General features: G+C 39.8%; 1 protein-coding gene across 1 annotated transcript in view; it reads right to left on the bottom strand.

The window, feature by feature from the left end:
- KIAA1549L (KIAA1549 like) overlaps positions 1–22,347 on the bottom strand; it is a 130,498-nt gene that overhangs the window by 5,471 nt on the left and 102,680 nt on the right. Inside the window, exons 16-20 of the mRNA XM_064657241.1 lie at positions 19,599–19,728; positions 14,175–14,522; positions 7,419–7,516; positions 6,080–6,225; positions 1,483–1,634 (exon numbers count right to left, since the gene is read on the bottom strand). Coding sequence (XP_064513311.1) covers positions 1,483–1,634; positions 6,080–6,225; positions 7,419–7,516; positions 14,175–14,522; positions 19,599–19,728 — 874 coding nt within the window. The remainder of the gene's footprint in view (positions 1–1,482; positions 1,635–6,079; positions 6,226–7,418; positions 7,517–14,174; positions 14,523–19,598; positions 19,729–22,347) is intronic.

Genomic DNA, 22,347 nt, shown 5'->3' with positions numbered 1-22,347 from the left:
CCCACAACAAGGTGACACTCTTCTCCTTCCAGAGGAAGGAACTTGGAGCTGGAGACTTGTTTTCCAGTTTTGTCCAGTTTGTTTTCAGTCTCCACTTTTAGCAAGCGATATCTGACTATTTTTTCATGAGACTGCAGCCAAGAGTAGGGATACAAAAGGGGAAAAAGAATGGAAGACAGTAAAATAGCTTTCCTTATCTGTTTTGTGGCTTTTTTAGTTCTTAAAGTAAAACTTAAAAATTGCTATGATACAGCAGGCCTCCTGGATTTAAAATGTCAGTAAGGTTAAAAATACACACACAAAAAAACACTCAAACACAAAAAACCCCAAACAAACAAACAAATGAAAAAAAAACACAACAAAACAAACAAACAAAACCCTGAAACACCAAAACAACAACAATAAAAAAAAAGAAAATAGGCTTTTTCATGCTTTAAAAGGCAGCTCTGGGAAGGAAATCTAAACAACAGCATCACAAGCCTCCAGATGTCAGGGCACTCCAGCAGGTGTGCTCAGCTTACAGAGGAACATCTTTTTTTTTTCTTGACAGTTCTGCCTACAAATTCAGACTTGCATCTCAAAGTCATACTGAATTCTTTTCCTCACAGGCATCAGGAGCAGTAATAAAAGTTTGACAACAAACAGCTGCCCCCAGGAACATTTATGTGACCATGTTGTCTCTTGCTTAGTTGCTCAAAGCCAACTTGGCCTTCAACTGCGATTCACTAAAATATTCTGTTAATGATTTGCACAAAGAAATAGAATCTATCTCCCAGTCTTTTTAGCCAAAGTGGTTCTGCATAAATACCAGATGTGAGCTCAAACAGCAGAATTGATCTTTTTTTTCCCTAGTGGAGAAAAAGCCCTACATTTGAGAAATTGTTTCAAACATGACAAACTACTGCAATTCATTTTAGGATATTCCAACTTCAATTCTTTGAAATGTAGGTTTACTTTGGGCTAAAAATTACATCTGTTCCAGTCTAGGATTGTGCAATTAATTATTTAATTTATGATCTGTCACTCCAGCCTGCAGAAGAACTTGAAACACTGCACAGCAGTGCAGAGCTAGGGTTCTGGCTGTCTGGAGAGAAGCCTTCAGGAGGCAAAGACGCTCCCCAAATTTCAAACAGCACAAGGCCACCTTGAGAGGCAGCATCACCCTCTCCTGTCACGTGTCTATCCAAATATTTAACCTCTGTCTTGGGAAAGAAAAATTATATCTAACCCGCCAACTTTAAACAGGTGCCTGACCCTAACCTAGTGAATGATTTCACTCCCTAAAGACCTTGCTCACAGTCCATGGGATGGCCAGCTGAAGTATCCGTGCCCTCTCCTATGGCTTTTCACTACTAGAGATTATTCCCATTCGAGGAAAAATTATCCTTATCAGACTCTTTCCTGACCACTTAAGAATGGCTTAAAACACCTCCTGTGTGAATCACAGAAAACATAAGCAGTCAGAAAAGCAGGGATGCTTACAGAGTCTGCCCACTGCCCTGGCAGCTCACTCTCTCCAGCATAGGGCATCCAGGCCTGGTTCCTGTATGCGGTGGGTGGTGTCGGGATGAAATAGCCCGTGAAGCCAGGTCGGTTTGCTGCTGGTATGGCAAACACTGCTGGTACCGTATTTCCTATTAAATAAATAAAAAAAAAAAGAGTAGACATGATTAATAGCTGAGATTTTCAGGTATAAATTAGAAGACAGAGCTGTGAAACAACTTTGCTGAATGGTAATTTTTTGGGGTTTTGTTTGGGGTTTTGGGGGGTTTTTTTGTGAGAATGTGATCGCCACTGGTTGTCTGTAAGGCTCCCACTCTCTGAAAAGAGCATCTCTATGATGCTCTTTCAAATCATCTCTATGATTTGAAATGCTGGAGAAGGCAAGATTTGCAGTTGTCCTTATAAACATGTACAGCCTTCAGGTACATACAAGGACTTAGCCTTTACGACTTGATCCTCATAACAGCTGATCTTCATCAAAACTTTGAATCATTAGAGAAAAGGCTTTTTTCCCCCTTACATTTGCTTCCTTGAATTCAGTTTTTAGCTGTTGTTACCATGGTTTTTAGCATAATGCACCTTTCTTTTCATGGTTTATGCAATCTTTCTTAACATCTCCAGGCACAAAACCTACAAAAATGAGTGACTGATATGTTTAGCAGGCTGTACTCCCAACAACTCCATCATGAAACTTCATTGCTTCTCTAAATATACCAAGGTTCTGCCTGCTCAATTCCTTTCCCAGGAACACCCTATGACTGCAATAAACTATGCAGCTTCAACTTAAATAAATATTTCCAAGGGAATTTGTTGACACCAAATCTGGTTTATCATGTCTTCATCAAGATGCATGCATAGGGATGTCCGGGAAGCCACCCACTAAGATTCACACTCTAATTCGAGTGGAAGAAACCAGCCATCCTAGCATAAGTTTCAGCCAAATCTCTGGGTATGGTTACACCTGCTTTCAGGTAGGATTTATTCCTGTGGCTCAGAGATGCAGAGGGCAATGTGGTTGTTGCTGCAGTTACAGAGATTACCCACAGGCTGCCTGGAAGACCAGATGTGCTCTCCCACTATTGCCCTTGAGATTTGCTATCATAACCCTGTGTATTTGCCAAGTTTAGAATAGAATATAAACATCTTGCTTGCCCAGTAAGTCTTCCTTCCTCCACTGTCTATTTACATGTGAAGACAGACTCCAGAACTGTACCACTACTACACTAAGGTCATAAAATCCTCATCCCTAAATCCTGGGTGGGAGAGCTGTGTATCATCTTTATCAGTTAGTAAACAAAGCACGTGTACAGTATGATTTGAGTACTCAGTTATAATACATGGACATGTATTTTACTTTTCAGATTCACAGAATATAGCAAAAATAACGTCCTTTCTGTGAAAGCAGAAGGGGCAGTAAACCCCATAAGAACACAACAAAGTACAACTCAAATATTTTCACCGAGGAATGGAAGGACTGTAATGTTACATAGATGGACAGATTCTCTGTACTGAAATCAATGCAGAGAAAATACTCTCCCTTCCAACTGCACATCGTTTGAATATTGCTACTAATTGCTCTCAGAAGATATGATACCACTATGCTGACAAAATCACAAGATATAGGCATTCCCCTAAAATTCACACAGAGTATAATTGAATTAGCATCAATTACTGGCTGCTTCAAATATCTTTATCTGTCCTCCAGAATGTCATTTACAGCCCTGGCACATTTTTGCTTCTGAACCATCTACAAGAGGGTTATGCTGTCTGCTCTCATAGGTGATGCAGACACTGCATGGGCACATGCACAGAGATAGAAAGGCTCAACCAGTGACATCCATCCCCAAAGCAATCTCCACAAACTCAGAGATTTATAGTTTCTCAATGACCTCCCATGCACTCCCAGGCCAGAAGTGCTCTGGATGCAATCAAGGCATGCGAACAAGAAGAAAAATATATTTTGTAGCACATTTTTCTCCAGAGCAGAAACATATCATCTGTTCTAACACTGTCTCAAAAAAAAAAATCCCCAAACCAAACCAAAAAACCAAAACAAACAAATAAAAAAAATTCCAAAACCCCAAAACAAACAAACAAACACAAAAACAACCCCCCCCCCAAAAAAAACCAAACAAAAAAACAAAACAAGTTAAAAATTGGAAGAAACCATGAGAGATATTGTCATCCAAAATATGGACTAAAAACTTCTCTGTTGTGCTTTACATCTACACAGTGTTTTCTACTGTTAGGGACTAAGCTTTCATTTTGGCTTTGGGATATAGTGCCTTTTCACCTGTGTCAGGCAGGATGCTGGAGTCAGCCCTCAGTGAAGCAGTACACTGTGGAACTACTATGGACCAGTGGGATCTACAATGTATGCCTGCACTGCAGGGTATCTCACAGGGCCTCTATCCCAGTTCCTCCAGCCCCTTGGTTTGGAAGGAGGTGGGTGGGCTGAGAGAAGAGTTGTGGGCAATCCTGGTTCTTTCCAAGTCATAAACAGCACAAGGGTTGCCATTTTAAATGAGTTAGCAAAGCTGGAAATAAGTATTCTTCAGATATGTACAGAGAATACAGTGGTGCTCCTGTACATGACACATGGCTTCTACATCAAAACACTCTTTTAATTTAACCACAGAAAAATGAGCTATTATTCAAAATGATCACTGTCAGATGATGTAATACTTTATCTTAAATTATTACTGCAACATCATTATCTTAGAGCCCATGTTGGGCTGCATGAGAGTGACATTAGACCCTTACATTCCAAATCAGCACCTGCAGCAACGTTTCTTCATGTATTGAGACAACAAAAAATTATTTTCATATCAAGAACATTAGAAAACTTGCATTACAGTTGCACATTTCTCACAACTCTCCTTGTCTTTCCCTGCCTGTATTATAGCCTTTTGTAGCGCCTGTCATACATGAAAGTCTCCTCCAGCTACTCCCAGAATTATTCTGGCAAACTCCACAGTATACACAAAGGTCACTTGGTCTCTTCTGAAATGCAGCCACTCTTCAGCAGTAGCACAACATACCTGCTTTTAACACACAGCAATAAAACCTACCCATCACTGGAACTGATAAAAAAGCAAATCCCACAGATCATATTACTGCACACATACAGGAAAGGCTCTTGGTAGTGTGGCATATTTTATAGCTTGAAATGTTTTAAAATGAAAGGGTGAGCATCTGCTCTTTTCAGATTCACGTGCACCATTTCCAGAAGGGATGACAATAAGTGAGTGTAGGATCCTTCAAACCTACTGTATTTAATTAATTGACAACACATTTGCATATCCACATTATTATTCTCAGTAGATGATGTTGAAGACAATGCAGGTAACTATTACTTCTGAGGAAGCTAAGAAAGACATTTTTCTGGCAGATTAACAGAGCAATGTCTAACAAACCTTCTAATTTCAAAGCTTTGAACTGACAACGTAAAATTCTTTTTGATTTTGTAAGCTCTTTTCTACAGCTCTTCAAGAAGGAGCTATTTCAAGTATTTTTCTAGCTGTTATCCAGATACTATCAAAATAGTGTATCAGCTTAATCTCATTATTAAATCAATTCATTTATAAACAAAATTCATATCAAAAGGACCGGGAACTGATTAGGCCTTTAAAACTGGGACTTTCAGACCCAAAATATTTTCTGCATTTGGGCAGGAACTTTATTGTCCAAAGCAGGAGGGGTGATGAAATAACAGATTATTACCTTTGACTGTGCAAAAGCACCACTGCCTTCTGTTTTGAAGGGAAGGGAGCACATATTTTCAACTTGCCTCCCTCAGTAGCCCACTGCTGTGACAAGACTAGGGGTTAAGTCTCTCCAGAGAAAACAGGGAGCCATAAAACTCATCTCACAGAAAGGTTAGAAAACCTCAATGTTTCACATGCTGTTCTTTATGTCCACTTGTTTTTCTCCCCTTTTCTGACACATCAAGCAGAGTTTAGTGCCAGTCAGCCTCCTATGGTAGTATAACTTACAGCTCCATTGTACATCCTCTGTTTTCAAGCACTTGGACTGATAAAATAATGGAAGGATCCTTTCTCCATACCCCTCAGAACCCCATTACCTGTCTCTCCCACTTTGCTTGGTTTGTACATGGTGAAACACAAACATACAAGTTACACAGAAGTCCCAGTGCCCCCACTTCAGCTTTTGCTACCAACGCCCTCTACACCAGCCCCAAAAATGCTACTGGATTTTGTGGCACTGATGAACATTTTTACTGAGATTTAGTAATTCAGAGTCCTGGTTAGGGAGCCAGCAGAATGCCATACTTGAACAAAGAACATGTGGGACAGTATTGCTGGATCTCACCTTCAGAAAAGACCATTTCCAGGTGCTTCTGCAGGGTGAGTATTTTACAATGCAGCTGATGCTGCATTTACAAAGAGGCAGGAAATCCTTTGTAGGTCTCTCTCAGTTGCACCAGGAGAGACCCCACCTAACATCTTTCTCCAAATAATCATCCATATTTGCTATATCCCATGCATTCAACTTGTATCCAAAATAATATATAAGGCTCTCAAAGCTGCAAGTTGAGTTCGCACTATTTTCTCACCTGAGTGAAAAGCTGATTGATCAAGTGGACCAACAGACATTGGAGCTCTCGAACCAGGTGCAAAAGCTGTCTGATCATGATGTTGGGCCTGATCTGCTCCACTGGACTCAGGTATTCTCACTTTGCTGCCAATATCTGACGTAGACCTGTGCATTAGGAAAGAAAAAAATAGACACTTGAGTCATTCTGACCTACAGAAGAGATTTATAGCCACATACATGCCTATCAGCTACAGCAGGACAAGCCAGCTGGGAATGAGCTACCCAGTTTTGCTCTGGCATGACATAAGTCTGGGGAGCAACTGGAGAACAGTAAGTCTGGAGAAATTTGCAGACAACTTCTTTAGCCTGGTCACTATTTTGCCAGAGCACATTATTACCATTGTACAGAGCCTTTGCTTGCTGCTTCAAACAAATGCCTGTGAAATACAACACAAAACCCAGAGCTTTACCATAATTCACCAACTCAAGGCTGCAGGCAGCACCACAACACTACAGTATGCATGATATGGTATCATGTAGTAGGAGACTACTATGGTAAATGATGTTAGCTGCATTTGGCAAGTACTAACATCTTTGGAAATGGTGTGTCCCAGCTGCTTCAGAGTTAAAATGTAATGGATGAACAAGAACATGTCAACGTTCAGTATGTCCATATCCTGAATAGTTTGATGCAGTTACAGTATCACAAGCAGCCACTCAGAAATGTTTCCTCTGGCCTCTGCTCCACAGACCTCCACAGGCCTGTGGTGCCTTGGACCTGCCAACACAGCACTGAGGGCTAAATGAGTTCCTCCACCACAGAAGAGCAAAAATTCCTTGGAATGCATTCAGTCAAGTGCCTTAGTGCAAGGAAGAGGCAAACTGCACGTGCTGAGCTGAGGCAATCAGGTTCTTGCACATATTTGGGCTCAGATATGCAGGTATGAGATATCTGAGAGCTGGGCAGATGTCCCCAGACCTGAGGGTGCTGAGAAGCATCTTGCAATTCACCCCTATCCTGTTGAAAGCCCTTACCATACAGAAAAGCAGGAGAATGATGGTGTGAATTATCTACCACACACCCTCAATCCAATATGTCATTATGTGTGCTGAGGTAAAGCATGCTTTAAAAGAAATCACAGCCTGCATTTCCTATTATTGAAGCAGACTAGCTAATAGAAGAGGAAAATTCATTGTTATTTCTCTTTGTGTTGAAATTAAATAAACCCAACATGTTTCTAATTTCATGAATGTGTCTTTATAAGTGCTTTTTAAGTGCCCCTTCAGGGTTTGCCCCAGTTCTTATTACAACAGTGGTTTTTAAAGATCATACCTAAAATAAAACAAAAGATAAATACCTCCTGAGAGAGGCAACAGCCACAGGACCCGTCCTGGGAGGGACAGGAGGGGGAGGAGAACCCATTACCATCTCAGGAAGCTGAGAAAATCTATAAGCCTGTAATGGAGAAAAACAAATATTTTCTGAAACACCAGTAGACCTCAGTCAAATTAAAAACCTAAAGAAAGTCAGAAATTAAATACCTACCCCATGTGCCCTTCAACAGGAAGCTAACTTTTTGTGGCATCAATAGTAATTGCATTTATTTGAGAATTTAAAGTGCTTTGGTGATTTTAGAATGTGGAAGAAAACCTTAACGAATGAATCCAGAGACAAGATGAAGCCTAATTAAAATAAAATACATTAAATACTGTCTCTGTGACATTTGTAACCTGCTGGCAAAGCAGATGTGTTATGACTATGTGAGACTCAACAGCTGTTTTGGACCACAAAGACCTCAGTATCTTCCTCCAGGAAGAAAGTATTTTAAAGATTCAGAAAGCATCCTCAGAACTGCATGTCGTGAGGCAAAGCCGCCTGTGAGCAATCCATATTTCAGCCTCTTCCTTTCAGCCTTCAAGAGATGAAAAGAAAATTCTTCACAAACCCCCCAAGCTCTGTAACTTTCTAGCACAGCAACAAAGGCCTCAAACAGTTCTGAAAAGGCAGACTGCTGCAGAGGAACACAGGACCAACCCACTAAGTCACAAAATTCAGCAACTTGCCCATGATAATTCTGAGTTTCATCACTAATAGGTGTGAGGGATGAGTAATCATGTGCATGAAACCCATGGCACTCAAGAAATGACAGGTTGGACAAAGTTTCCCTTCTAAATTATTTGTACTGCTATAGATTAGAGGCCATAATTTTGCTAAATATACCTAAAGACGAAGGAATGGTATCTCATTAGTGTTTCTTTGACACTTTTCTTCAGCATATGATGAGTGAGACTTTGGTTTTCTTGGTTTTTTGGGGTTTTTTTGGGGTCTTGGGGTTTTTGTTGTTGTTTGTTTCATTGTTTGGTTGTGATTTTTTTAAATTATGCTTTTCTTGACAATGCTTCAAAGCAATGCACAGGATTAAAGATAAAATCAGAGCAATAACAAATAACAAATTTTGGGAAGGCTGTTCACTATCAAGACACAGGCATTTTGACAAAAAAATAGAGGCCAGTGGTGGGACTTTGGCCCTCTAAACAAGAGGTATCTGGTTCAGCCAGAGAAACTCCCTCCAGAAACAGCAGAGAAAGTTAAAAACACATCCCCATGGGATGAGTCACGCTCCATCTCCCGCCTGTAGAAAGAGCCTACAGGATTTATATGATTAGTTCAGACTTAACACCTACATTTAGGTTTGAATTTGGCAATATAAATCCCACACTACGTATCAGAAAACACTATCTTTCAGTAATCATCTTTTAAAATTACACATTTAGACTGTATTCCAATACCTTCATTCTCAAATACCTGCAAAACTGGGTTAACATGGAGGAAAAGTAATTTATCAAACACTGACTTTTGATGTCAGTGTCTCCAAGGGAAAAGCAATACAGACCAAGCATCTTCCTCCCTCCTCTCACTGCCACCCCTACTAAAGCAGGGTAGAAACCCTCAAAGGCATGTCTGTGAAAATAATTTTTTCTTTCATGCCACCTACAGTCTCCTAATATTTACTTTCACCACGCTGCCATGATATTTAAAGAATTTCTACATTTAGGCAGGGAAAAAGAAAACTCAAAAGGCACTGCTACATTTCTTAGCCAGGAAATACTGATTTTTAATGAAAGAACTGCAAAGAAAAAAAACAAATGTTATTTGCATCAAAGAAAAACCTCAATTATATTTCTTCTAATAGTGCTGAATGTGAAATGGTCTGCAATGCCTCTTCTGCACCTCAAACGCTGGCAGTGCTCTCACAGGCTGAGCTGAACACTTCCTTCTGGCTCCACAAGCCTTTCATCCCACATCTTGCTCTCAGCATGCATTTGTACCAACTATGAAATCCTTTTTATTCCCTCTATTTTAAAGGAACAGCGCATGAGATAATGTTTCAGGGTGGAAAGCGACTCCAGACACTGTTTAGAAGGGTAGGCAGAGACTCAGAGTAGATCTGGGTTTTCTCTTCTGTATGTTAGTGGATGTGCTTTGGAATAAGGACATCATAGGAGGTATTTTAAGGCATCACAGTTCACATATATGCTGCGACTTGCACTGAAAATTTTTGGGAAAAAAGTAAAATAGAAAATCGAAGCGTTTATTTTGCTGCTTACACAGGGGATGAACAATTTTGAGTGACTGGCAATATTTTGCTAGTGGCTGGGCAGAGAGAATCCTGTTAAAGTAAAAAATCCTGTAAAAAGATCTGCTACAGCATGCTGAGGAACAGTCAGTCCTCATGCTGAGCTTCCACAGACACCTAGATGGTTATGAGAGGGAACTCCAATAAAATTTCTAGACTTTCTCCAATGGGTTGGGGTATTAGTGTTTTCTTCCATGCAACACATAAACAGAAAAAAATGTTCAGAAGCAAAATTACATAAAAGTTTTACTGTAGAGTCCTGTTGCAGATTTAGATGAGCCCTTAGGTTCTTGGCTAACCAGCATGATTAGAGAATCATGTAGAATTAAAGTCAGTTCACTGAAATTTGTACACCATTGCGAATCCAATCAGAGAGGGGGGAAAAAATCCACAACCCAGCTGATTTCACAGATTTTCCTTATTTTACTCTTCAAAAAAAAATCCTTTTAAAAGGATCTTTAGGGTTTTTGCCTTTGGGCCCAGGAGGATAAACCCTCTGGAAGACAAAGTTCAGCCACCAGCAGACACCTGCATCACTGTCTTCTACAACTCACAAAAGTCTAATGTCCCACCTGTCAGGATACAGGAAAGAAAAGGGACCTTAAAGATTATCCAGTTCCAACCCTCCTGCCATGGGCAGGGACACCTTCCACTAGACCAGGTTGCTCAAAGCCCCATCCAACCTGGCCTTGAACAATTCCAGGGATGGGGCAGCCACAACTTCTTTGGTTAACCTGTGCCAGTGCCTCACCACCCTCAGACTAAAGAATTCCTTCCCCATACCTAATCTAAACCTGCCCTCTGACAAATTAAAGCTATTCCCCCTCGTCCTACCACTCCATGCCCTTACTAAAAATCCCTCTCCAGTTCTCACCTTTAGGTACTAGAAGGGGCTCTTAGGTCTGCCTGGAGCCTTCTCTTCTCCTGACTCAACAATCCCAGCTCTCTCAGCCTGTCTTCACAGGCCAGCACACAATAACTTTGCAGTTGACTTTAAGGCTACATTCCCCTAGTTGCAATATTTAAAGACTTTTACCATCTCCAACTTAGAGACTTGTCTTGGGTGAAATTATTCCACGTTGCATTTTAATTACAGAAATATCCATCTCCTTACATCTCACCATGCAAATTAAAAGAGCAGTGTCTTTGTTTACTCTTTGAATGATTTGACTAATTTGGTTATTAAACTGAGCAGTGTCTTTGTTTACTCATTGAATGATTTATCTAATTTGGTTATGAAATTGCAATCCAGGAATAATACAAACTTATTGATTTGGTTTTGCTTTAATAGCTGTCCTGTTTATACTTAGCAGCTGTTACTGAAAGTAGCTGAATTTTGGTAAAATACCTCTCTTTACCTCTGTTAAATGAAGAGAGCTCTGAGGACATGGATACATTATCAGCCTGCAAGTCTTGGTCATCAGTGTCTGTTCATGGTGCTACATCTCACCTTGGGACACAGAGCTCTGTAACTCTCACTCCTCTTTCCAGAGCACTGAAGAGGAGAGATGGGAACTGGTCCAGCCCTGTAATAAAGAGGGTTTTCTTCCCTGGCCTTAGCTCTTGGCTTGACTCAGCTGAGCAAATTTCCAAAGCAGTAATATGATCTGCCAAGATCCAAGGCTGGCTTGTGCCACACAATCAACACTATAACTCCATCCCCCAGTCACAGCATACCAGCTGGATGACAAGGACTCAGCCAAGTGTTACTCAGCATGTTTTTGGAGGCTCCAGAACAACACTAAGGCTTTGCATTTCACTTGCTTTTCTCTGCCTGGAGAAGATGTGTGCCCCTTAAGAAGGAATCCTGTTTTCACAGGTGGCCCAACGGGCAGTTTGGGAAACAGGCATTTCCTCACGAGAGCCACAGATAATTTAGGTATTAATATTAGCATGTAAAAAAACCTCCCAACAAACAAACAAAAAAACCACACAGAAGGCCTCAAAAGGGAAAAGGAAAATGAAAAAGAAGATGCATGCACACTCTGGAGAGATACACAACTGCTTGATGGTGGGATTAGCCAAGAAACCAAAGATCCGTAACTTGGAGGACACCTGAAGAAACACAGACTTGAGAAGGGGTTCTGGACCACTGAAAGCAGATGGCACAAAAACTCAGGGACAGAGGCCAACACTGAGGTGGAGATTTGCATGCAGAATTTTGCTTTTTTGCCTTAATCTGTTTAACATTTTTGCTTGATAAAGACAGAGCATGTCTGTGCTAGAAATCTTATGCAGCACTTGTATCACCTATGAGATGCCTTTGCATTAGGTTTTATGAAACCTAAAGGTGCATTCAAGTTACTGGAAAGTTTGTGGGATCTTGTAAAAAGTTTAGCCTAGTGTAACTGGGCTGTGAGGAGCCAGATCTCAGAAAGGAGTGACACATTGAAGACTTTTATATTTGTCTGGTATCTAAAGACTCAACAGTAAAGCCAATGTCTGAATTTGTTCTGTATAAGCAGGCAAAATGTTCTTGAATCCATATTTCAAATTATAACAGCATTGTTAATGCTGACTTTTAATTGCCACTAAGAACTGAAGTTTAAAAAAGGGCAAAAAATAAATAATTCTTGGTTTGCAGAGGTAACAACATCCCAGTGCACAGGTACCTCTCATCCCCAAAGCTGTCAGAGGCTGCTCACTCACCCCTCAGCTCACTGAGCCTGGACACCTTCTCCACATGTTGTCCAACCCACTCCCACACACTCCCCATCACAGCATCTCCCCCAGAGCTGCTGAGGAGAGGTATCCCAGACAGGCAATCAGCTCCTAAGGTGCTGAGATGTAATTCTTCCATGTTTTTCCTACCCACAGGTCACCTCCCATGCGCCTCTTGGCTGGATATTTTCAATTACAGTCCTCCATCCCCATCTGAGAACAAACCAGAAAATGCTGGGTGCTCCTGAAACTGATATGCAGAAAACTATGAGTTGCCAGCCCTCATCCAAAGTCCAGCAGCCTGTGGCTCTCCTAATCTGTGGTGATAACTATCTTCAGGGAATTTAACACTATTTTGAGAATGCCAGAAAGATAAGCAAATGCATAAAGGTCCCAAACATGCAGACGATTTAGGACAGTAATAAGTCTTAGAAAGAAAACAGTGAATCATTCACCAAAAAAAGTATGTCTATTACATTTTTAAAAAACCTCTCACCCTATAATACTTTTAATTTCATTTTATGAAGATTCTTTTGAAGTGTCGAAGTAATTTGACTCCCCATTAGCTGTCTCTTGAGCTCTTAATTGAATTCTAACCATAAAATATGATTATATGCTGTACGAAGTTCATAGGACCAATTTCAAAATGCCAGAAATAACCTTTAGCATGATTTAAATAGCACTGGCCTGAACCTTTGCAGGCAGTGCCAGTGGCTTTCAAGTATGTTCAGAATAGTTCAGAGGCAGCATCCCTTAATGTATTTTTTATTGTCATGGAAGGAAGCCATGGTAATAGTTATTTTGAAGCGAGGACATTTTTCTGCATTATCATCTTATTCTAGCCAGAGTAAGGGACTCAATTTGAAATGCAATCTTTAAAAAAAAAAAAAATATTTCTGACAAAAAAACTGCACCTTAAAATGGACAATTTTCAGACTAATATTATTAGTTGGGCTATTTCTCATCTGAAAGCAATCATCTCTGGGTTAGATTTGTACCTGATATATAAGAAAATATGTTGCTGAGTTTCACAATACCATATGTAGTGAAACTACCAGGGACAGCTTCACAAGCCATGAGCATGCACAGTGCTACTGTGGCTGCTGCCTAGGCACCTATAAAATTCCATTAACAATTTCCACCCACGGACTGAAGTTCTTAATTCATTTGTTGCTTCTGAGAGGTAAGGACACGTTAGCTGCAATTTGAGGCTAGAAAATTAAGGATAAAGAATGACTAGTTGCAATTTGAGGCTAGAAAATGAAGGACAGAGAGTGACTTATAAGGTCAACCAAGAAACCCATGGAATTACATCTTCCCTAGAGTCCCAAGCCAATAGCTGTAACTGCAAGACTGTCAGTAACAGCCCACATTTCAGGTCACTCTATTACACTTGATTCACTCTCTTGCAATGATGCTCTTCAATGCTGGACCTCTCCAGTGATGCAGAACTGTTGATGTTTCATACCCAGCTGCTGACATAGTTCTGTGAAACCACATTGTTTCCTAATATGCATTCAGTGAGAGACATGCAAACAAGTTTTTGATCTGTTGAACAGCCTGGAGCTTAGTTCAGCCTATTCTCTCAAGCACAATTTAGTCAAGACAACCTTGCTGCTAGAACAGACACCGAGACTTTATGGTGTACTTGTGTGGCTGCAAGAGATGTGTCTGGGTAAGCATGTTCACATATGCCCCACTAATCATAGTTATGAGCAGATCTGGTTTTAAGCATGTAAATGGGACTATAAAAAAAAAAAAGCGTCTCAGAGCAGAAATACCTTTAGGATTATTATGGTAAGAAGCTTCACTTACTGGTCTTGGTAAGCTGTACTGATACATTTCTGGTCTGTACGTGGGTACCCACTGTACCCCCGCTCTAGGCCGGGTCATGGTGCCCGGCGCGCTGGTCACAACCTCCGAGTAGGGCAGGTGTGGAGCTGAGCCGTACGAGTCCTGCCTGCTCTGGCCCCCGTGGCCTGCAGAGGCCAGGCTGAAGGCCTCCTCCAAGAGCATGTGCATCTGCTGCCGAACCTCATCAATGGAGGGCTGAGAACTTAAAGTTGAGGTCTCCGAGTGGCCTTTGGCCTGACGGGACCTGCTGTAATTCCGAGGCTCGTTGACACGGTCAACATTTGTTTCTTCTATAATTTCGGGCTCGGTCTGTTGGGGGGAATAAAAGCACGTATATGTAGAAAGCTTTACAAGACAGTATTTGTGCTGCTCTGCAAAACATTCTCAAGCACAGATGTAACACACACAAAGTCAGGAATTGTGACAATGGAGGCGCGCGACAAATATTGGAAAGGAGTGATATGATGCAGGGGAGTATAATAGCCTTTTATATCCTACATTGTTTGCTGGGAATACTAGCAGGGACACTTTGTAGCAGATTAAATTGTCAATGACTCACTTAAAAACAATTAGAATTAATGTTTAAATTCTTTTCTTAGCTGTCGTATCAATGGGAGCACAACTGTGCCAGGAAGAGTATGGTTCCCTAAATAGTACCATCACTATGAAGGACCCCTCACAAAGGGACTGCTTATTGCAGCTACAGAGACTGAAATTTCTTTGTTCATTCTCTCACATTAAGATTTCAGAAGAATTAAGGTTTAGCAGTTTTCCTGAACTTTCTAACCCAGCGAGGACCACCAACAATGAACTACCACAAACTAGGTCCTGTGCCCTGCAGAGGATACCCTGACCCAGCTCGGTCGTCTCACCCAGCCACCAAACAGGAGTTACACAGATATTTGTGCAAAGTTAACGTGGGAACAGTGAATGGAGCACACACTCTAATGAGCAGATAGTACTTGGGCAGCTTAACTTGGAGGGTTACTCCTGGGGTAATTCCTTCTGTACAGAAAAGTACAAACATAAATCACACCTCCCTGATTTTTTTGCCTGTAACTCCACGACAGAAAAGAATCATCATACTGCAAGAACTTGACAGTGAAATACCGCACTCCATTTATATTTTCTAAGATTAGTTTCACAGCCCATAGTTTTAAAAATATGTATTTTAAACCGAAAACCTAAAACAGCAACCAATTCCTTACAGATCTTTAAATATCTGTAGGATTATCCTCGTATCATTTAGGATAGTAGGATAACTGGAATGAACGATAGGATATGTACTGTCTTCTATATATAGCATGAGGTTAGAACTGTGCTAGTGCTTAAAATAGACACAAATAAAAGAATACAACAGGATGTTCTTACTAAAAATTCCAGCCCTATCCTGATGGTTTGAGTCTTCTGTAACTCCTAGTGTGGCATTTTTTTTCCATCTAATCATGCTTTTCTACATCTGAATAGGTAAGCAACTGTGACCCCAACCTTTTGCAAGCTCTAGGACAATCATCATACATATTTTTCCTTTTCACAGGAAACTGTCAAAATTACTTTCTTCTTCTGTTATTAGCCACTCAGAGAAGAGTTACATTGCTAGTCTAAAAAGTCATCATAAATTTAAGTAAAAAATTCATTCATTTTCTCTGTTTTAAGTATCTATTTTGTATTTAATGAAAATTCAGCAGCAAACGAAAGAAGAAAAATTAGAAAAATAGTGAATCATTTGCATGTCAGAATTCAAACATAGTTTATATAGTTATGTTTATACAGTGTATATTATCCAAATTCAAAACTACAAACCCACCTTCAGGCTTCCTAAGTGATATACAGGTCAGACTGGGAGAGGGAGAATGTAACTGCACAAAGTGAACGAAAAAACTTTGTAGGAAATTTTCAAGTAATTTCCCTAAATTTTCTTCCTGCATTTTAATTCCACTGTTTGTGTTGTTACAGTAAATAAAAATCAAGTACATTTTAGAAGCCAGACTATAAAATGCAATGGTAGTTTGTATAAGTGCAGCCAAAGAGCCTCTAAAATAACCCTGTCCCAACTGGGTGATTAATAACCACCGTACTTCTATTTCCTCATGCCTGTAAAAATGTCAGTGAATGGAATCCCACAAGAGACCTGCTAGTACCCAACGATGAAATAAATCATGTTTTCTAATGGTGAAGCCATTAGACCTCAACAGAATGTCTAAAATATATCGTACGAATAAAAGATGCCTATTAGCAGTCAACATTGAGTCTGTTTTGACTGATCAACATAAAAGCTGACAGGAAGATTTTGGAGGAGACTGGTTGGTGATCATTCCTTTTCCTCAAGTTTTAAAATATATTTCAATTCACCCTATCACTTTCTGATGCATGCCATTTGCTTTCCTATTTACTGAAACACATATGTGTCATAAATAGTGCCACCATTTTCGCTAATGCAACCATTACAAAAAAATCAAGATATTGTTCATACACAGTGACTGTATAATAGAAGGGACTAGAGCTACATGAGGAAGGAAAAAAAAAATCCTGTACTGAGAGACAGACTTTATACACTTACATAATTCTGCTGCTGCAACTATATCAGAAAAATTCCTTAGGTGAACATTAATCCATGAGCTTTTTGAGGCACTGCATTAATTTAGCTAAGTCAACAAAATTATGCCAGCGAATTCTCTTCTATATAGGTCTCTTGGATATGTATAATAGGGTCATTTTCTTCCTTTTTCAGCAAAACCAGCCTAAATATTTTCTGCTAAGGTATACAGCAGTCTAGAGGTTCTAGAGTCTTTCCTTATGGCATTTGGTCTACTCACAGTTGTCTCTGAACATGTTGAAAATAATAAACATGTTAATAAAGTCTTCTTAATCTAATTCCTAGGTGAAGGTGATGATAGCAAACCCTGTTGGGATTCTTTAAAATTGAAAGATAGATACTGTTCAATAATAATTCATTTATAAAAGACACTATAAAGGCAAATAATATACTGAAAACATGAAATAGCAGAATGTATGTGCCAAAATAATACAAAAAGCTACATATTCCATATGGACATATATAGAATATTATATCTTTATGTTCATATCCTTAGCAATTTTCAGCGCTGAGAAACAGAACCATGATTCAGAGAAATATCATGAAAAACAATTAGAAAGAATGAAGTATTCTTAGAAAAGTATGAATGAAGTATTTTAGAAAACCAAAATAGAAATATTAGAAATTTTTTGTTGAAGGGGAACCCTATGGTTGTACGTATAAGTCTAGCAATTCTTAAGGAGTTTTCTCAAAGAATCTGAGGGATCTTAATCTCTTTTCTTTAAAAAAAATTATCACTGTTGAGAAGATAAACCTCAACACACACAACAACATGGGTGTACTGGTAACAGCTCAAAAAAGTCCATTTCTTAATCTGGAAAAAAATCTCAGGACACAAAGACAACGTGAGCTATTTGATTCATAAACTTAATTATTTGGAACTGCTTATAAAATGCAAATTTCACTATTCTTTGGCAAGACTTGCTGCTAAATAACATGTGCTGGAAGGAAGATATTAGAAGAGTCTGAGAAGGCTGGAACCTTCAAAAGGACAAACTGGATGTCAAAAAATGGTACCAGGTGTTACTATATTCAAACCAGAGCCCTTCCTCACCCATTTTCAGAGGTCAGCTTTACAGAGGTGTTTAGTTGCACCACTGGTGAGATCCATATGAATTCCATGCATAAATACAGCTCTAAGTGCCCACCCATGAGTATCCCAGGAGACAAAGCCCGTCAGACACTCGGCAGAGCTCTGAGGAACCTCAAACAGGAGCGAGGGAAACCAGCCCACGCTGCAGGCTGAGGCTTGGGAACTAAATTTCAATATCCTGTCCCATTTTCCCTGTGGCATTTTTTCTGCTTTCAGACAGGAAATACATTCCGAGTTAGGAGAGGTGCACTGCAGTGAATCTGCAGTGCATTGGGCAAAAGGATTTTATGTAACACATCAGTTAAACAGACTGTGCCAGGGGCAGGTAGCCCAAAATGCAGCATTAAAAGAGAGGCAAAAGCAAATTTTCTTTGTGATGTGCACAGATCTCAGAGTTTGCAAATACTTGCAGGACACTTCAGAATCCGCATAAACTCATTAATCTACTTTCAAAGTTTTTAACTAATTTCCTTTAAAATACATTTTACATATAGTATACACAATATACTAAAATATATTATTAAAATCTGCTGCCATGGTCCCTCTCAGAATGTTTTCAACACTGATTTCAGGGAAACATCCCCTGTGAAAAACTAGCTTTTGCTAGCTTAGTGTTCTAATCCCTCAGAGAGCAGTGAACCAGTCATCCCACGTACGTGGCCCAACATGACTCCTGCTGTCTGATGGGAAGTGTCCAAATGCAGAAAATCATTTAAGAAATCTGACAACCACAACATGCCCTGAAGAATTCTCTAAAAGATTTAAACTTCCCTGAACATATCCCCTGACCTTGGCACTCTACTTCACCTTGGTAAAAACACGCTCCTGGCAGCTGGAGGGGGGGGAGGGGTGACAATGAAGCCCCACACAAAACGTTTGTCATCTACAGAGTTCAGAGGATGAACAACCACAGGTGAACTTCCCTGCTTTCCAGAATGGTTTAGACTTTCTCTGGGGACTGCTCTTCAGGGCTGGCTGAGCTACAGCAGTTTGTACACGTGACGAAGGATTGAAAAGTTCTACGTTACCCCAGCGTGGGGCCTATTTTTGTCCTCATTGTGGGTGCACACAGTGCCAAGTTGTACCCAGTGTATGCTGAGACTGCACAAGACAACTCATCTGCCTCGTGCTGGCTGTGTGAGCTCCTTGGACCGTAAAGCAGCAACTCCTCTGGCTGGGTTTGACATTTACCTACCCAAAACTCCCCCAGTTCTGAGGTAGCAAGAGGACAATATCTGTCCCTAAGGGATTTCCACAAAACACTGACATCAGGACTGAGGTGAAATTCCCAGAATTTGGTTGTTCATTCTTCTGACTCGAGAGAGCAGCTTCAGGCTGTTCTTCAGAACAAACAGGGGATTTTAATTGCCATGAAAAAAGCTCAGTCATGTGAGTGGCTGCACACTTAGAAGAACTATCTAACTTCAAAACACAGCATATTGGCAAATAATGAGTTTCAGGGCAAATACTTTCTTGCATTTCAGACCATAAAATGATGTACAGTGATAAAACACATGAAAGAGTCTGCGTTTTGAACATCCTGAGCTTTTTTTCAGGTTGCTGAGTGCACATAAAGTCCTCTAACACCAAATATCCCATGACAATCTGTTTTGTGGCTTATCAATAGTTTCCTGGGTTTAGGAGTAAGTTAAGACTTTGCAGAGAAAATTTCACTGCATATATCCAATGAACTTACATCGTATCCACTGTTACGGATTCCACGCCTCGGCCTTTCTCGGGTCACGAGAAGATCCATCTCAGTTTCTCCTGGGCTAGGACTGTTCAGAGACTGCCTGCTCCTGTACACAGAGTTCTTCAGTGGCTGCCTAGAAAACACGGAATGAGGAAACAGTAAAATAAAAAGAAAACAAAAATAAGACAGGCAGCAGTTTTTAATACTTACCTTTATTCTAAAATGATGAGGTTCACAAAAATGCCACTTTATTATAGGATAGTCCTTCTATATGAAGTGCTAGAAATCAGTAATGTTATTAAGAGATGATTACATTTTTTTACTGCTAAGAAAATAAAGTTATGTAAAAGACATGGACATCGTATGTGGGAGCTTATCAGAAGAAATATGTCCCAAGAAGATATCAGGTCCCTTTTAACCTTGGCTGATATGATTCAAATTCATTAAAAAAATTATCAGAAAGAACAGGACCTCCCACAGACACAGACGGGGAGCAGAGGTTTGGTTGCTGATCCTGAGCAATGAGAGAGAAGCGGAATAACGCTCCGCTGAAAGAAACACCCAGCAGAGTCAACGGGAAGAGAAACAGGAGTGGGAGGAAACTGCTTGCAAGATGCTGTTTTTAAATAGCCAGTTTGGTGACTGGCCACAACTTCCTCAGAGAGCTGTGCTCCCTGGGGTTCAACTGCTTCCAGCACAGCTCTGAGCAACACTGGGGCGAAGTGCTCCTCATCCCTAGGCACTGAGCTTTCACCACTGTGAGCTCAGGAGGAAGGGGAAGCAAATATAAGAGAAAGGCAGCGTGTAACTGAATACCCAAAATACCCTGTAATCTTTCCAGCACAACCATTTCTGCCCTTGCCCTGTTATATAAAAACAAAGATAGCATCCCTCTGTGAAATACCAAACATATCTGTATGTATCTTCAGGAGTGTTTGCTAAATAGTGATACAGGATCTTTATCAAACTGTCTTTTAAGAAGGTTACTTCTAAACCAGAAGAATTTCGGAGTTGTTTTCATGCTGTATTTGTCCATTAGTCATTTTCTTTGCACAGCCCAGAGAGTCACTGGTCCCACTGTAGATCAGTAACAGATCAAATAATGGCATGTCAGCCTCATTTATTAACACAGTTAGAGCCTGATACAAAGTCTTCTTTGTCTAGCCATGCTATTTTTCTGCTTTGTGCAATTACTCCATTCACAATATTACAATTAGATCAGGTCATCTAATGTGTCTCTGTGCTGCTTACACAGGGGACCTGGCAAAGTTCATAGTGAAGACAAGTCACACTGTTATGTCTGAATTCGCACCTTCAGTCACTTCATGGTTTAATGACTCCAGAGCCATCAATGGAATGAACAGACAAGATGGTCCAAATGAATTCACTGATAAATAATTCTTCAGATATTCCAGATTTGGTTAGCAGCACTTTTTGCCTTGACAGATTAGAGAAGAAACTGTTCTGCAGAAATTCAGGAAGTGGGACATTTACACGATCAGACAGGATAAAAGGTAGGACAATGAAATATCAATTTCACACTTCTGATTAAACAAATTACTCAGTCATGTACTTCGTTTAAAGGCAAGTTTCAGAAACTTGTGTGTGTGACCTCTGATCACAGATCACCATGCTCATGTCTGAAAGTCCCAAATGCGCTGCCAAAGCAGAAAACAAGCAGAGCTTTTGAAATAAGTTTCCCCTATAAAAATGATATTGAATAAATTCAAGTTCCTTCTCTTGTTTCTTCCCATATAGTCTTCCTCTGACTATAATGTTGATATTACCAGAAAACAGGGAGAACTAGGTTATGCAAAGGCTAATCAGATCTGACAATCCTTATCTGCCTACATTAAAGGTCTCTAAAATTTCATATGTTTTACAGTAGGTTCATAAATACTTAGTTGAGGCAGTTGTGATATATTTTCCAAGGGATTCAAATATACAGCTCTGTAATACGTGCAGATTCTTGACCTGATTACAAACTATTAAAGAAAATCCAAGAATAGTTCATATCATCACTAGGCTCTTAAAAAGTACCTTGAGATTGCCAATTACCTCATTTAAGAGAGTTTTACTAATGAGAAAGGAGGTATGAATGGTAACAACTGGCATTCAAATGGGTTAGCAAGTGCCTTCTGGGAATACAACTGGAATGTTTTAAAACATGAGTTTTATGGTATGGAAAACTGAAGAGCACAAAGCTGTTTGTTCTGGAAAAATCAAATCATTTAGCAACAATGTATTGTATATCACTTTGAAATACAATTTAAAAATCATCCAAAACGCAAAGATAATCTTGAGTAATCAACTGCTTCTCTATTTTCTGATATATTTTGAAAATGCTGTAATAATGTGATTTAAGTTACACAAATATATACAAAACAGAAAAGAGTGGAATAAACCTTTTCCCTAAAAACTCGACTTACCTTTTAGTGATATCATTTTTAAAAAAATGCAACTTTTCAGATTTTAATTGCTACAATTAAGGACATAAACAATAATTCAAAGCAGAAAAAGTTTGAAATATTGTTTTTCAATTGTACGCTTCGCTGATTGCTTTTAAAGCAATTTTACTTCATTACAGAAATACAACTGTATTGACTCATTTATCAATAACCAAACCCCATGCTACCCTGTAGTATTATTCAAGGTTTTCCTCCAGCAGTGTGCCATTTTAGCCATCTTATTTTTGTTAGAAAACTAGGGATAAATAACTGTCATGTGTGCTGCAGCATTATCGAGTTCACTT

Source organism: Pseudopipra pipra, chromosome 6, assembly GCF_036250125.1.
Source record: "Pseudopipra pipra isolate bDixPip1 chromosome 6, bDixPip1.hap1, whole genome shotgun sequence".
Lineage (NCBI taxonomy): Eukaryota > Metazoa > Chordata > Aves > Passeriformes > Pipridae > Pseudopipra > Pseudopipra pipra.
The sequence above is the reverse complement of the archived record's forward strand: the minus strand, read 5'-3'. Positions and strand labels throughout refer to the sequence as shown.